Here is a 14,904-nt window from a genome sequence, read left to right on the forward strand (position 1 = left end):
CAGATCAGAGGTTTTTTTCGGGTGCCCTGCAAAAATATAACAACTTTACAGAGATCTCTTTGCTGACATTCCACAGACCTGCCCCCTCCCACGACGTCACACGGAGCCTTTCCTTCCTGCTTGCTTGCTAGCTTAGCTTCAGCTGTTGGCACTTGGCTGTCCAACTGGTGCATTTGTGATCCTCCAGCTATCCCTTAACGAAATCGGGTCGTATTTAGGAGATTTTACAATAGTTATAGTAACAAAAGCTGCGACATATAGACCAGGTACTTATATCAGAACGGCTTTCGAACCTCTGGGACATGGCCAGACAAGAGCAAGTCCTCCAGCTTGAGCCACCACACGAACTGAAATTTAGAGGTAAGAGGGCAGGGCCGGGCAGTTTGGTCTGCAAGTATTTGACCATTGTTCCAAGCTAGCCAACGTCAATGCATTATCAGTAGTGTTGTTGATAACTAAACAATGGGTCTGCACACGGTGTATCATATTTGGTTTCTAGAGCGGTGACAAGCAAAGGGACATTGCATAGCAGTATCTTCTACCTACCGATGCTAGCAGGCTAATGGCTAGTTGTCATTTTCTTCAGTGGCTACCTAGCTATCTTAGCCTGCAATGAAAAGCCAGGCCCTGGTAATTTCCTCAATCAATGTTAGTTGCATGTTATTCAGTTACTATCATAATCACGATCTCCCTTACTTGCGAGTCAATTTATGGTGGCAAAAACTAAGATATTTCTGCTATAGTTACTAGCTAGCTAAATGAAGTATAATTAATTCATTTATAGTACTTTTTGAGGTCAGGGCGACACTAGGGAAAATCCCATTTCACAATTACCTTTATGGATACATATAAGTTTCTCAATCCATTCGTGGGGCACATATTTGTTTTAGCCCTGACCACACATGAACAAGCCCTTGATTAGTTGAATCAGCCCTTGATTGGTGTTATTGTTGGCCTGAAACTGTGCACCTCCTAGGGGAGCCCCAGGAATTGATTGAGAAATACTGCAGTAGAAAAGTGACTGTTGACAATTGTCAGGCGCAGGATCAGTGAGTTTTAGCAGAATTGTAAGGTCCTGAGTAGGACCATCTTACCGCTTGTAATGGAGTTATTGAACAGGCTATAATTGATGAATGGATTTGAGAATTATATTAGGGCTGTCCCAGACTAAAAATAAAATTGGTTGACCGAGTCATCAGGTTCTTTCGACCAATCGATTGGTTGACATGTTTAAACGTGTATTTTTTCCATATATAGACACATCTTATGTGTTTTAATCAAATCAACTATATGCACTGAGCTTGTCTGATGCTTTAAGCGCTATGTTTGATTAAATATTAAGACACACAAATAACTAGAGGGAGTCCGCCCGGGGAGTCCGACTGCAATTGATTTGATTGTGCCGGGCCGGGCCGGGCTCAGACTTGCTGCACTGTATAATTTTTGTTTTTACAGCGAGTGACTGTGTGACTAGCACCGGTTGTCTCTCCCTCCTCCCTGCTGCAGCGAAGACTACAGAACATCAACAGTATTTATTTACATTTACATTTAAGTCATTTAGCAGACGCTCTTATCCAGAGCGACTTACAAATTGGTGCATTCACCTTATGATATCCAGTGGAACAACCACTTTACAATAGTGCATCTAACTCTTTTAAGGGGGGGGGGGGGTTAGAAGGATTACTTTATCCTATCCTAGGTATTCCTTAAAGAGGTGGGGTTTCAGGTGTCTCCGGAAGGTGGTGATTGACTCCGCTGACCTGGCGTCGTGAGGGAGTTTGTTCCACCATTGGGGTGCCAGAGCAGCGAACAGTTTTGACTGGGCTGAGCGGGAACTGTACTTCCTCAGAGGTAGGGAGGCGAGCAGGCCAGAGGTGGATGAACGCAGTGCCCTTGTTTGGGTGTAGGGCCTGATCAGAGCCTGAAGGTACGGAGGTGCCGTTCCCCTCACAGCTCCGTAGGCAAGCACCATGGTCTTGTAACGGATGCGAGCTTCAACTGGAAGCCAGTGGAGAGAGCGGAGGAGCGGGGTGACGTGAGAGAACTTGGGAAAGTTGAACACCAGACGGGCTGCGGCGTTCTGGATGAGTTGTAGGGGTTTAATGGCACAGGCAGGGAGCCCAGCCAACAGCGAGTTGCAGTAATCCAGACGGGAGATGACAAGTGCCTGGATTAGGACCTGCGCCGCTTCCTGCGTGAGGCAGGGTCGTACTCTGCGAATGTTGTAGAGCATGAACCTACAGGAACGGGTCACCGCCTTGATGTTAGTTGAGAACGACAGGGTGTTGTCCAGGATCACGCCAAGGTTCTTAGCACTCTGGGAGGAGGACACAATGGAGTTGTCAACCGTGATGGCGAGATCATGGAACGGGCAGTCCTTCCCCGGGAGGAAGAGCAGCTCCGTCTTGCCGAGGTTCAGCTTGAGGTGGTGATCCGTCATCCACACTGATATGTCTGCCAGACATGCAGAGATGCGATTCACCACCTGGTTATCAGAGGGGGGAAAGGAGAAGATTAATTGTGTGTCGTCTGCATAGCAATGATAGGAGAGACCATGTGAGGATATGACAGAGCCAAGTGACTTGGTGTATAGCGAGAATAGGAGAGGGCCTAGAACAGAGCCCTGGGGGACACCGGTGGTGAGAGCACGTGGTGCGGAGACAGATTCTCGCCACGCCACCTGGTAGGAGCGACCTGTCAGGTAGGACGCAATCCAAGCGTGGGCCGCGCCGGAGATGCCCAGCTCGGAGAGGGTGGAGAGGAGGATCTGATGGTTCACAGTATCAAAGGCAGCCGATAGGTCTAGAAGGATGAGAGCAGAGGAGAGAGAGTTAGCTTTAGCAGTGCGGAGCACCTCCGTGACACAGAGAAGAGCAGTCTCAGTTGAATGACTAGTCTTGAAACCTGACTGATTTGGATCAAGAAGGTCATTCTGAGAGAGATAGCAGGAGAGCTGGCCAAGGACGGCACGTTCAAGAGTTTTGGAGAGAAAAGAAAGAAGGGATACTGGTCTGTAGTTGTTGACATCGGAGGGATCGAGTGTAGGTTTTTTCAGAAGGGGTGCAACTCTCGCTCTCTTGAAGACGGAAGGGACGTAGCCAGCGGTCAAGGATGAGTTGATGAGCGAGGTGAGGTAAGGGAGAAGGTCTCCGGAAATGGTCTGGAGAAGAGAGGAGGGGATAGGGTCAAGCGGGCAGGTTGTTGGGCGGCCGGCCGTCACAAGACGCGAGATTTCATCTGGAGAGAGAGGGGAGAAAGAGGTCAAAGCACAGGGTAGGGCAGTGTGAGCAGAACCAGCGGTGTCGTTTGACTTAGCAAACGAGGATCGGATGTCGTCGACCTTCTTTTCAAAATGGTTGACGAAGTCATCAGCAGAGAGGGAGGAGGGAGGGGGAGGAGGATTCAGGAGGGAGGAGAAGGTGGCAAAGAGCTTCCTAGGGTTAGAGGCAGATGCTTGGAATTTAGAGTGGTAGAAATTGGCTTTAGCAGCAGAGACAGAAGAGGAGAATGTAGAGAGGAGGGAGTGAAAGGATGCCAGGTCCGCAGGGAGGCGAGTTTTCCTCCATTTCCGCTCGGCTGCCCGGAGCCCTGTTCTGTGAGCTCGCAATGAGTCGTCGAGCCACGGAGCAGGAGGGGAGGACCGAGCCGGCCTGGAGGATAGGGGACATAGAGAGTCAAAGGATGCAGAAAGGGAGGAGAGGAGGGTTGAGGAGGCAGAATCAGGAGATAGGTTGGAGAAGGTTTGAGCAGAGGGAAGAGATGATAGGATGGAAGAGGAGAGAGTAGCGGGGGAGAGAGAGCGAAGGTTGGGACGGCGCGATACCATCCGAGTAGGGGCAGTGTGGGAAGTGTTGGATGAGAGCGAGAGGGAAAAGGATACAAGGTAGTGGTCGGAGACTTGGAGGGGAGTTGCAATGAGATTAGTGGAAGAACAGCATCTAGTAAAGATGAGGTCAAGCGTATTGCCTGCCTTGTGAGTAGGGGGGGAAGGTGAGAGGGTGAGGTCAAAAGAGGAGAGGAGTGGAAAGAAGGAGGCAGAGAGGAATGAGTCAAAGGTAGACGTGGGGAGGTTAAAGTCACCCAGAACTGTGAGAGGTGAGCCATCCTCAGGAAAGGAACTTATCAGGGCGTCAAGCTCATTGATGAACTCTCCAAGGGAACCTGGAGGGCGATAAATGATAAGGATGTTAAGCTTGAAAGGGCTGGTAACTGTGACAGCATGGAATTCAAAGGAGGCGATAGACAGATGGGTCAGGGGAGAAAGAGAGAATGTCCACTTGGGAGAGATGAGGATCCCAGTGCCACCACCCCGCTGACCAGAAGCTCTCGGGGTGTGCGAGAACACGTGGGCAGACGAGGAGAGAGCAGTAGGAGTAGCAGTGTTATCAGTGGTAATCCATGTTTCCGTCAGTGCCAAGAAGTCGAGGGACTGGAGGGAAGCATAGGCTGAGATGAACTCTGCCTTGTTGGCCGCAGATCGGCAGTTCCAGAGGCTGCCTGAGACCTGGAACTCCACGTGGGTCGTGCGCGCTGGGACCACCAGGTTAGAGTAGCAGCGGCCACGCGGTGTGAAGCGTTTGTATGGTCTGTGCAGAGAGGAGAGAACAGGGATAGACAGACACATAGTTGACAGGCTACAGAAGAGGCTACGCTAATGCAAAGGAGATTGGAATGACAAGTGGACTACACGTCTCGAATGTTCAGAAAGTTAAGCTTACGTTGCAAAAAATCTTATTGACTAAAATGATATAGTACTGCTGGCTGGTGAAATAGGCTAGCTAGCAGTGGCTGCGTTGTTGACTTTGTTTGAAAGTGTAGCTGGCTAGGTAACCTCTAACTGGCTAGGTAACCTCGACAATTACTCTAGACTACACAATTATCTTGGATACAAAGACGGCTATGTAGCCAGCTAAGATCAAACAAATCAAACTGTTGTACTGTAATGAAATGAAATGTAATACTACCTGTAATACTACCTGTGGAGCAAAGCGGAATGCAACTACTCGCTCCAAACCAAACCGGGAGTGCGTATCGTAGAGGGAGAGGCAATAGAAGTGTTGTTTCTTGTATTATTGTTTTTTGTGTCTTTAGAGGACTGCTTCACCTTAAAGTCCCCTTTCCCTTTTCTTCTGTCCTTATTTTGTCCCACTTTGTCCCTTCTTTGTCCCTTCTTCTCTTCTGCCAACTAGACACTCCTTGTTAGCTAGCTAGCTTCTTTCAGGAATGTCCCTAGCAACTGCCTAGCAACAGGTAAACAACTTAGCTAGCTAAGAAAACGGTATAATTTTATGAAAAATTGTTACTTTTTCAAAAGCCTTTCTTCTTTGTTTGCTGCTTGTTTGGTCTCCTATTCAGTTTGCAGTTTTCTTTTGATTTTTTCGATGTACTTTACTCTAAAAAAACATTTACATTTCAATATTTGTAGGAGCTCATCTTTTCAGCTGCTGCTGCTTAATTTGGAACAACAACAACATTTATCACGCTGTCCGTGTTGTTGAAGCTGCAGCATGATTACAGACATTTCTCACTGAAAAGTTTTGTTACCGAAATCCCTCATTTGTTTAGGAAAAACATTCCCTATTCCCTCAACCCTTGGCCTTGCTCTCTTTACGTGACACATATGCATCGCATGAATGTGACCAATCGGTCCTGACCTATAGCATATCATAATTACATCAATAAATTGGTTATAACAAACTCTGAACACCGTAACACGTGACAGCAAAATGGATACAGAGGACATGACAAATAAACTCGAAACTGGGGAATGTTCACTGGTTGCTCAGGAGGTAAAGGGGAATTCAGATGTGTGGAATACATTTGAGTAGTTGTGGAAAATACTGGAGATCAAGAAAAAGAAGGTAAGGAGCAAGTTCTGCGCTCATATTATGTGTGCCAAACAGGTGCTTTTATATTACTATATACAGTGGGGAGAACAAGTATTTGATACACTGCCGATTTTGCAGGTTTTCCTACTTACAAAGCATGTCGAGGTCTGTAATTTTTTATCATAGGTACACTTCAACTATGGGAAACGGAATCTAAAACAAAAATCGAGAAAATCACATTGTATGATTTTTAAGTAATTAATTTGCATTTTATTGCATGACATAAGTATTTGATTCATCAGAAAAGCAGAACTTAATATTTGGTACAGAAACCTTTGTTTGCAATTACAGAGATCATACGTTTCCTGTAGTTCTTGACCAGGTTTGCACACACTGCAGCATGGATTTTGGCCCACTCCTCCATACAGACCTTCTCCAGATCCTTCAGGTTTCGGGGCTGTCGCTGGGCAATACGGACTTTCAGCTCCCTCCAAAGATGTTCTATTGGGTTCAGGTCTGGAGACTGGCTAGGCCACTCCAGGACCTTGAGATGCTTCTTACGGAGCCACTCCTTAGTTGCCCTGGCTGTGTGTTTTGGGTCGTTGTCATGCTGGAAGACCCAGCCACGACCCATCTTCAATGCTCTTACTGAGGGAAGGAGGTTGTTGGTCAAGATCTCGCGATACATGGCCCCATCCATCCTCCCCTCAATACGGTGCAGTCGTCCTGTCCCCTTTGCAGAAAAGCATCCCCAAAGAATGATGTTTCCACCTCCATGCTTCACGGTTGGGATGGTGTTCTTGGGGTTGTACTCATCCTTCTTCCTCCAAACACGGCGAGTGGAGTTTAGACCAAAAAGCTCTATTTTTGTCTCATCAGACCACATGACATTCTCCCATTCCTGCTCTGGATCATCCAGATGGTCATTGGCAAACTTCAGAGGGGCCTGGACATGCGCTGGCTTGAGCAGGGGGACCTTGCGTGCGCTGCAGGATTTTAATCCATGACGGCGTAGTGTGTTACTAATGGTTTTCTTTGAGACTGTGGTCCCAGCTCTCTTCAGGTCATTGACCAGGTCCTGCCGTGTAGTTCTGGGCTGATCCCTCACCTTCCTCATGATCATTGATGCCCCACGAGGTGAGATCTTGCATGGAGCCCCAGACCGATGGTGATTGACCGTCATCTTCAACTTCTTCCATTTTCTAATAATTGCGCCAACAGTTGTTGCCTTCTCACCAAGCTGCTTGCCTATTGTCCTGTAGCCCATCCCAGCCTTGTGCAGGTCTACAATTTTATCCCTGATCTCCTTACACAGCTCTCTGGTCTTGGCCATTGTGGAGAGGTTGGAGTCTGTTTGATTGAGTGTGTGGACAGGTGTCTTTTATACAGGTAACGAGTTCAAACAGGTGCAGTTAATACAGGTAATGAGTGGAGAACAGGAGGGCTTCTTAAAGAAAAACTAACAGGTCTGTGAGAGCCGGAATTCTTACTGGTTGGTAGGTGATCAAATACTTATGTCATGCAATAAAATGCAAATTAATTACTTAAAAATCATACAATGTGATTTTCTGGATTTTTGTTTTAGATTCCGTCTCTCACAGTTGAAGTGTACCTATGATAAAAATTACAGACCTCTACATGCTTTGTAAGTAGGAAAACCTGCAAAATCGGCAGTGTATCCAATACTTGTTCTCCCCACTGTACATGTTCTGACCGTTTGTAACAATATAAACAACACTAAATAAATGTAAAGGGTACCAGAGAATCTGTTGTAACCTTTTCTTTTTCTTAAAAAAAAAAAAAAAAACTTTTATTACAGCAATGACTCACAACAGTCGCATGCATTCATGAATGTAATTGCCAAAATGGAACGGTTTATTTATTGTTTACGCTATTTATTCAAGGTCGATTTTGTTATTTTATTTTAAACCTAAAATGCTTGATTGCATTTCAAATTATGAATGACTCGTATGCTGTGTGATGACATGAACGATTAATTGATTGATATAGTAGCCAATATAAGTATTGAAATATAGGCCTAAGCAAGTTACGGTGTTAAGACTAAACAGGATGCGCTCTTAGGCCTACAGCTCGATGGTAGTTATACAAGGCAACTAAGCCTACTAATGATAATGACATTACTTATTATAATGATGATGATGATGATAATAATTACAATAAGAAGATCAAGAAAAAGTTTAGTTATTATAAATATACATTTTCTGGCAATTTGGAACAGTGTAAACAACACTAAATACATTACAAGTAATACCAGAGAGGATGTTCTAACGAGAAAAAGTGTACAACTTTTATTACAGCAAAGCGAAGATTAAAAACAGCCGAATTTGTGAAATTGCTTATCTGACATGTGTTGCGTGAGGCTTGGTGCTCACGGAATCAGTAGGCTATTAAACAAACACTCAAACATGCAACACAACCGAAATCAATCTTATTTCTGTAGATACTTTTGGTCATGTAGTGTATGTGGACACCTGCTCGTTGAACAGCTCATTCCAAAATCATGGGCATTAATATGTCCTCCCTTTGCTGCTATAACAGTCTCCACTCTTCTGGGAAGGTTTTCCACCAGATGTTGAAACATCGCTGCGAGGACTTGCTTCCATTCAGCCACAAGAGAGTTAGTGAGGTCGGGCACTGATGTTGGGCGATTAGGCTTGACTCGCAGTTGGTGTTCCAGTTCATCCCAAAGGCGTTCAATGGGGTTGAGGTCAGGGCTCTGTGCAGGCCAGTCAAGTTCTTCCACACTGATCTTGACAAACCATTTCTGTATGGACCTCGCTTTGTGCACGGGGGCGTTGTCATGCTGAAACATGAAAGGGCCTTCCCCAAACTGTTGCCACAAAGTTGGAAGCACAGAATCGTCTAGAATATCATTTTATGCTGTAGCGTTAAGATTTCCCTTCACTAGAACTAAGTCGCCTAGCCAAAACCATGAAAAACAACCCCAGACCATTATTCCTCCTTCACCAAACTTTACAGTTGGCACCATGCATTGGGGCAGGTTAGGTTTTCCTAGCATCCGCCAAACCCAGATTCGTTCGTCGGACTACCAGAAGTGAAGTGTGATTCATCACTCTAGAGAATGCGTTTCCACTGCTCCAGAGTCCAATGGCTTTACACCAGTCCAGCCAACGCTTGGCATTGAGCATGGTGATTTTAGGCTTGTGTGCGGCTGCTCGGCCATGGAAACCCATTTCATGAAGCTCCCGACGAACAGTTCTTGTGCTGACGTTGCTTCCAGAGGCAGTTTGGAACTTGGTATTAAGTGTGCACCTCTACGCAGACAACACCATTCTGTATACTTCTGGCCCTTCTTTGGACGCTGTGCTAACAAACCTCCAGACAAGCTTCAACGCCATACAACTCTCCTTTCGTGGCCTCCAACTGCTCTTAAATGCAAGTAAAACTAAATGCATGCTCGCTGGTCAGCGATCGGTTGGTCACCCCCAAAGCCAACTCCTCCTCCTGGTCACCCCCAAAGCCAACTCCCCCTTTGACCACCTTTCCTTCCAGTTCTATGCTGCCAATGACTGGAACGAATTGCAAAAATCATTGAAGCTGGAGACTCATATCTCCCTCACTAACTTTAAGCATCAGCTGTCAGAGCAGCTTACAGCAGCTTAGAGCTCTTCAGTAAGGCCATTCTGTCAATGTTTGTCTATGGAGATTGCATGGCTGTGTGCTCAATTTTATACACCTGTCAGCAATGGGTGTGGCTGAAATAGCCAAATCCACTAATTTGAAGAGGTGTCCAGATACTTTTTTTTTTTTCCAGTGAAGGGAAATCTTAATGCTACAGCATACAATGACATTCTAGATTATTCTTAGCTTCCAACTTTGTGGGAACAGTTTGGAGAAGGCCCTTTCCTGTTTCTGCATGACAATGCCCCCATGCACAAAGCGAGGTCCATACAGAAATGGTTTGTCAAGATCAGTGTGAAATAACTTGACTGGCCTACACAGACCCCTGACCTTAACCCCATCAAACACCTTTGGGATGAATTGGAACGCCGACTGCAGTCCAGGCCTAATCGCCCAACATCAGTTTTGACCTCACCAATACTCTTGTGGCTGAATGGAAGCAAGTCCTCGCAGTAATGTCCCAACATCTAGTGGAAAGCGTTCCCTGAAGAGTGGAGGCTGTTATAGCAGCAAAGGGGGGACTAACTTCATATTAATGCCCATGAGTTTGATGTTCAACGAGCAGGTGTTCACATACTTTTGGTCATGTAGTGTATCTGTTGTCTATTCTCTCCATCTTTTCCAGGTCCATTTACAGATGTTGTCACGGCCACCCTGAAGCTAGGCAACCCAACAGATAGAAATGTGTGTTTTAAAGTGAAGACGACAGCGCCTCGTCGATACTGTGTCCGTCCAAACAGTGGCATCATTGACGCAGGCACTTCCATCAATGTATCTGGTTGGTATCTTTTAGTTTGATTTATAGATGATCGTAGCTGAATAATCTCAGGAACGAATAGTATGTCGAGCTGGTCAACGGAAGGTAACTTTTTGCTAAGAGTTTGCTTGATGCAATTTGTCTGCTTTGTTTTGCAGTTATGCTACAGCCTTTCGACTATGATCCCAATGAAAAGAGCAAACACAAATTCATGGTGCAGTCCATGCTTGCTCCATATGACATGACTGACATGGAAGGGGTGGTAAGTGTCCAAATGGAATGTGATTAATCTGAATGTCACTAATTATGATCTGATGATCACAGTAAGTTTCTTCAATCTGCATTTCTAGTTCTGTCTTACTGTCTCAAGCATCTACTTGTTTATGCGTTGCAAGTGGGACAAATGTGCTGTCAGGATATGCTTCTCTTATGAGTGTCATGGAGTCCCTATTTGGGTGTGGTCATCTTGGTGTTGCCTTATTATTCAGTTTTCTTTCTGCCCTCTTCTTCTTTTTCTCTCTCTTTCTCTCTGTCATTCTTTCTATCATTCTATCCTCCTTCTGGCCGACAGTGGAAAGAGGCAAAGCCAGAGGAGCTGATGGACTCCAAGTTGAGATGTGCATTTGAGCTCCCACTAGAGAATGACAAAACTGTAAGTATCTCCTACATCTTATCATATTACTACATACAATTGCATGTTTTTTGTTGTTGTTGACATTACTTCCCTCATAGATTTCACCGTACAGTGTAAGATTAATTCCATTCACAAATAGATCCTGAATGATTCGATCATGTACACTCCATTGCATCTCTGAAACAGCCGTTGCCATGTTTTGTTTTTTATTTTGTGCTTCTCATCCCCATTCTGTTATTCATCTGCATGTTTCTGTGTCTCCACTCCTTTCCACAGCATGACAGTGAAAGCAACAAAAATGTGTCCTCTACCCCCATAAAGTCAGAGCTCTCCTCACTCCCTAAGTCTGCCAGCTCCTCCCTGGATGACGGCGAGGTGAAGAAGATCATGGAGGAGTGCAAGAGGCTGCAGATGGAGGTCCAGAGGCTACGGGAAGAGAACAAACAGATCAGGGTGAGACTCAAATGTCCCTAGAACACACAACAGTCAGATCTGTTCCACACAATGCATTTTATTTGCTCCATCTGTAACAATGCAGACTTACTTAATAGGCCTCGTTTAATATATAACAGCTGTTTTTGAGCAATAACAGTGAAAAGCAGTTACTGATCTCAAATCAGTCAATTACCCATCTCAAATATGAGGCCTATTAAGTAAGTCTGCATTGTTACAGATGGAGCAAATAACTGACATTTGGCCTGTGACTCCTTCCTTCTACCCAGGAGGAGGATGGTCTGCGGAAGAGGAAGGTCACGTCCATGGCGTCCTCCTCCCACTCATCTTCCTCACAGGCCATGATAAGGGAGGAGGGCCTGAGTACCCGCGTGCTGGCGCTCTGCGTGCTGTTCTTCGTCATCGGTGTCATCATCGGGAAATTGGCCCTGTAGTTATAGCCAGCGGCAGCATGCTCGGGGGACCGAAGAAAAACAACAACAATGGGATGTGTACTTGTTTTTTGCATAATGCAATATCACATGGGTTTATTTGAGTTGTGAAATTATTTAACATAAAAAAGCAAAGGTAATCTAGTGAAATAATGAAAAGAACCGGTCACGAGTCGTCTTGCCTTTTAATCACTGTATTTTCCATCCCTCCATCCCTACTTGCACAGATACAATACAAATCATTGTGTGGGGATTGGGGAAATTGCAACGTTGTGTTCTATAAGTATCAATGATGGCATTGTGTGAATGTTTTAATCACTGCTTTTTTAAGGCAAGGAGACCGTGCATTGTGTGAGTCGAGAGGCTGCCGGTGAATTTTAGCATGAAGGGGGGTAATTATGTAAATCCTGTCATCCAACTGATTCCTGTATGAAACATAAAATGGATTTGGGGGGGTAACTAAAAAATAAAATGTTAACCATAATTTTGTCCACGACAGACCCTGTCCAATGCAGTAGGTTGCTTTTTATTTTTATAATCAATTAGAAATGTGTTTTTAATCTATCACAGAATATGTACTGTCTCATAGTGCTGCAGTGAGTTAGGTCTACACATTTTAGTGTGTAATTTAGTGACAGTCTCTGAGGTGAAGGCACAGAATTGGTGACTTGTCATTTGGTCAAAGGCCCAGCCTGTGAAGGATGTCTTCAGGATCAGTATGTGGGTGGTGCCTTTTGCATCTCTTTGATATTTTAAGTAGAAATTTTGCACCAATATTGAATTTTAAAAGCCTGTTATATTAAATTAAGTGCCCTTTAACATAGACCACATTAATTCAATAAATCTTTTATTCCCCCATGAATAAAGGCTTGCTAAATTGCCCAAATTCTGAATTTTGACATATCCCTCCGTCAACGCTGTCACTTCTATAAAGATTTTAACGCACTTAGGCCTAGATTCAATTCGATCAAGCGTTAACAGGCAATAGCCGACACCCGCATTTCTGATGTTTTGGCGGTAACCGAGGTGTAACTGTTGAAGCTGCTCTTCTGATCGTTAAGAAGCAACAACTGCCAAATTCTCTAAAATGACATTGGAGGCGGCTTATGGTAGAGAAATTAACAAATTCTATTGCTACAGCTCTGGTGGACATTCCTGCAGTCAGCATGCCAATTACACTCTCGCGTTAGAAGTTCAGAATGAGAAAGTGTAGACTATAGGCTGAAGAAGCGGGACACTTTTTTTCATATCCGTGTTCTGTAACCTATTTCAACATCTAGCCAACATATTAGCTCAACACGTGATACATTCCTGAAATCCTCAAGATGTTCCCTAATCACCCAAAAAACAAAACTAATTAATTAATATACACAGGAGGCATGACATTTGTGTACACTGAGTCAAAACCATATTTTCAGTTTGCATTTGTTAGACTGAGACAGCAGGTTAGATAAACTGGGACACCATTATTATAGTCCTAATTGTACCCCAATGACAATTCAAGTACATTTTGTGTGATTAGGAAACATCTGAGGACTTCAGAAATGCATCATCTGTTGGGCTAATATGTTGAACAAATGTCTGAAGCCGTTACAGAAGATGTAAATGCAAAAAGTGTCCCATTTTTTCTAAAAACACTCAAATAACAGTACAATAATTTTTTTAACAGAATATAGTACTACAAGAACCAGAACCTTGCCTAACCTAAGTACAGGGGTTCCCTAATGTAAACTGGATCCCTTTCCTCTAATGCAATAGCTTATAAGACTGTCCCACTTTAGCTACTCCATGCTGTCCTACTTTAGCTAGCTATAGTTGGTAAAGCAGGACAACTAAAAACATGACTGAATTACAAAATTGAAACATAATATTGGCAATTTAATTTTTTTTATTTTGATGCATCAGTACATAGTATGCTCATTTACATTAGAATTTGGCACTGCCTTATTTCTGGCAGTTTTAGAACCTTAACATCAAAACAGAAAAAATTATCACAACAGCAGGAAGTGAAGTGCCACACAGGAAGTGGGCCAAGAGAGAGTTTCTCCCACAGAGAGATAGGGAAAGAGAGGCTCAGATGACATCATGTAGCTGATTTTACCATGTGCTTTGCAGGGTGAGCTTGTTTGAAGCTTGCTCTTCCCGCCTCTATGATATCACATCAATGAAGTGATGTGATTTTGATCATGTGGTTTCTCTGCAAGGGCTTAGTAACAATAGTTTTGATTTGCTCTTGTCAGACCAATAAATAAACATGTCAGGATTATGCTGTCCCAGTTTATATGACGTCCTACTCTTTTTGAATTCACCCTATAGAAATAATGTCACTCAAATTGAAAATCATAAAATGAAATGAGGATTTCTATCAGCCTAATGGAGGTGAGATTACATCTCACATTCCAGTGGTTTGAGCTTGTAAACAAGGCTGCAATGGATTTCTCTTAATGCTACTCTATGCAGCCAATGGCAATGTCCACTTTAGATAATGCCGGGAGCTGCTTGTTGATTTGACAGCTCTAATGGGACTTCCTAAAAACACACCATTTCGATACATCTACAACCGGAAGTAACTTTTCGTTGCAGATCAGGAGAGCATTTCGCTAACCTTAACCCTTTTCCTAACCTTAACCTAATTATCCTAACCTGCTATGCTAATTCTCCTAACTTGTTGCGTAAATTCTAACCTGCTATGAAAAAGTAACTTCCAGTCATAGATGTATCGAAGTGCCATGTTTTAGGGAATATCCAGTTCCACCTCCGACATGCCAAAACAACCGCTATGCGGATGTCGGCTAAAGCGGATCTGATTGAATTGAGCCCTTAATCCCAAAATGTCTCCAAGTTTCACCATAATTGCAAAGGCTAGTTATTTTGTTGCTTTGACAGTCATTTCTGAAGATGATTTATTTCATGTGATTAGTGATTTATTTACGACTGTCCCTCATTCAAGGTCAACCCTGTTATGTGAACTAAACTCTCGTTTTAATATGGTGAAGCCATTACTTTTTTTAAATATATATTTTTAAAGGAACATTAAACATCTAATAGTCAAATCCTAGAGTAAAATCAAGTGAGCTGGTTCTATTCTTTTTGGCCATTTTCTGGTGTTTTGTGGTAAATTGTTTATAATGCATTTAA

The 14,904-nt window shown here is 44.0% G+C and overlaps 1 protein-coding gene across 3 annotated transcripts; it reads left to right on the plus strand.

Annotated features, from left to right (window-relative positions):
- The first annotated feature begins 57 nt into the window (after nucleotides 1–57).
- LOC139542738 (vesicle-associated membrane protein-associated protein B/C-like) lies at nucleotides 58–12,250 on the plus strand. 3 transcript variants are annotated; one of them, XM_071348526.1, is made up of 6 exons: nucleotides 58–360; nucleotides 10,117–10,269; nucleotides 10,407–10,510; nucleotides 10,820–10,900; nucleotides 11,159–11,335; nucleotides 11,605–12,250. In XM_071348526.1, the coding sequence occupies exons 1-6, from the start codon at nucleotides 303–305 to the stop codon at nucleotides 11,767–11,769; spliced, it is 738 nt and encodes a 245-aa protein (XP_071204627.1). In that variant the 5' UTR covers nucleotides 58–302; the 3' UTR covers nucleotides 11,770–12,250. The 3 variants fall into 3 exon arrangements, with proteins under 3 accessions (XP_071204627.1, XP_071204629.1, XP_071204630.1); XM_071348528.1 differs by having other exon boundaries at nucleotides 64–360; nucleotides 11,204–11,335; XM_071348529.1 differs by having other exon boundaries at nucleotides 64–360; nucleotides 11,228–11,335.
- Nucleotides 12,251–14,904: the final 2,654 nt, after the last annotated feature.

This window comes from Salvelinus alpinus, chromosome 17 (genome assembly GCF_045679555.1).
Source record: "Salvelinus alpinus chromosome 17, SLU_Salpinus.1, whole genome shotgun sequence".
In the NCBI taxonomy this organism is placed as follows: Eukaryota; Metazoa; Chordata; class Actinopteri; order Salmoniformes; family Salmonidae; genus Salvelinus; species Salvelinus alpinus.

Bases quoted from the DNA above. Each gene is read 5' to 3' on its own strand.
- LOC139542738 (XM_071348526.1), top strand. From the start codon at position 303: ATGGCCAGACAAGAGCAAGTCCTCCAGCTTGAGCCACCACACGAACTG. The intron at 10,901-11,158 runs GTAAGTATCTCC...TCCTTTCCACAG, and splicing joins CACTAGAGAATGACAAAACT to CATGACAGTGAAAGCAACAA. The intron at 11,336-11,604 runs GTGAGACTCAAA...CCTTCTACCCAG, and splicing joins AAGAGAACAAACAGATCAGG to GAGGAGGATGGTCTGCGGAA.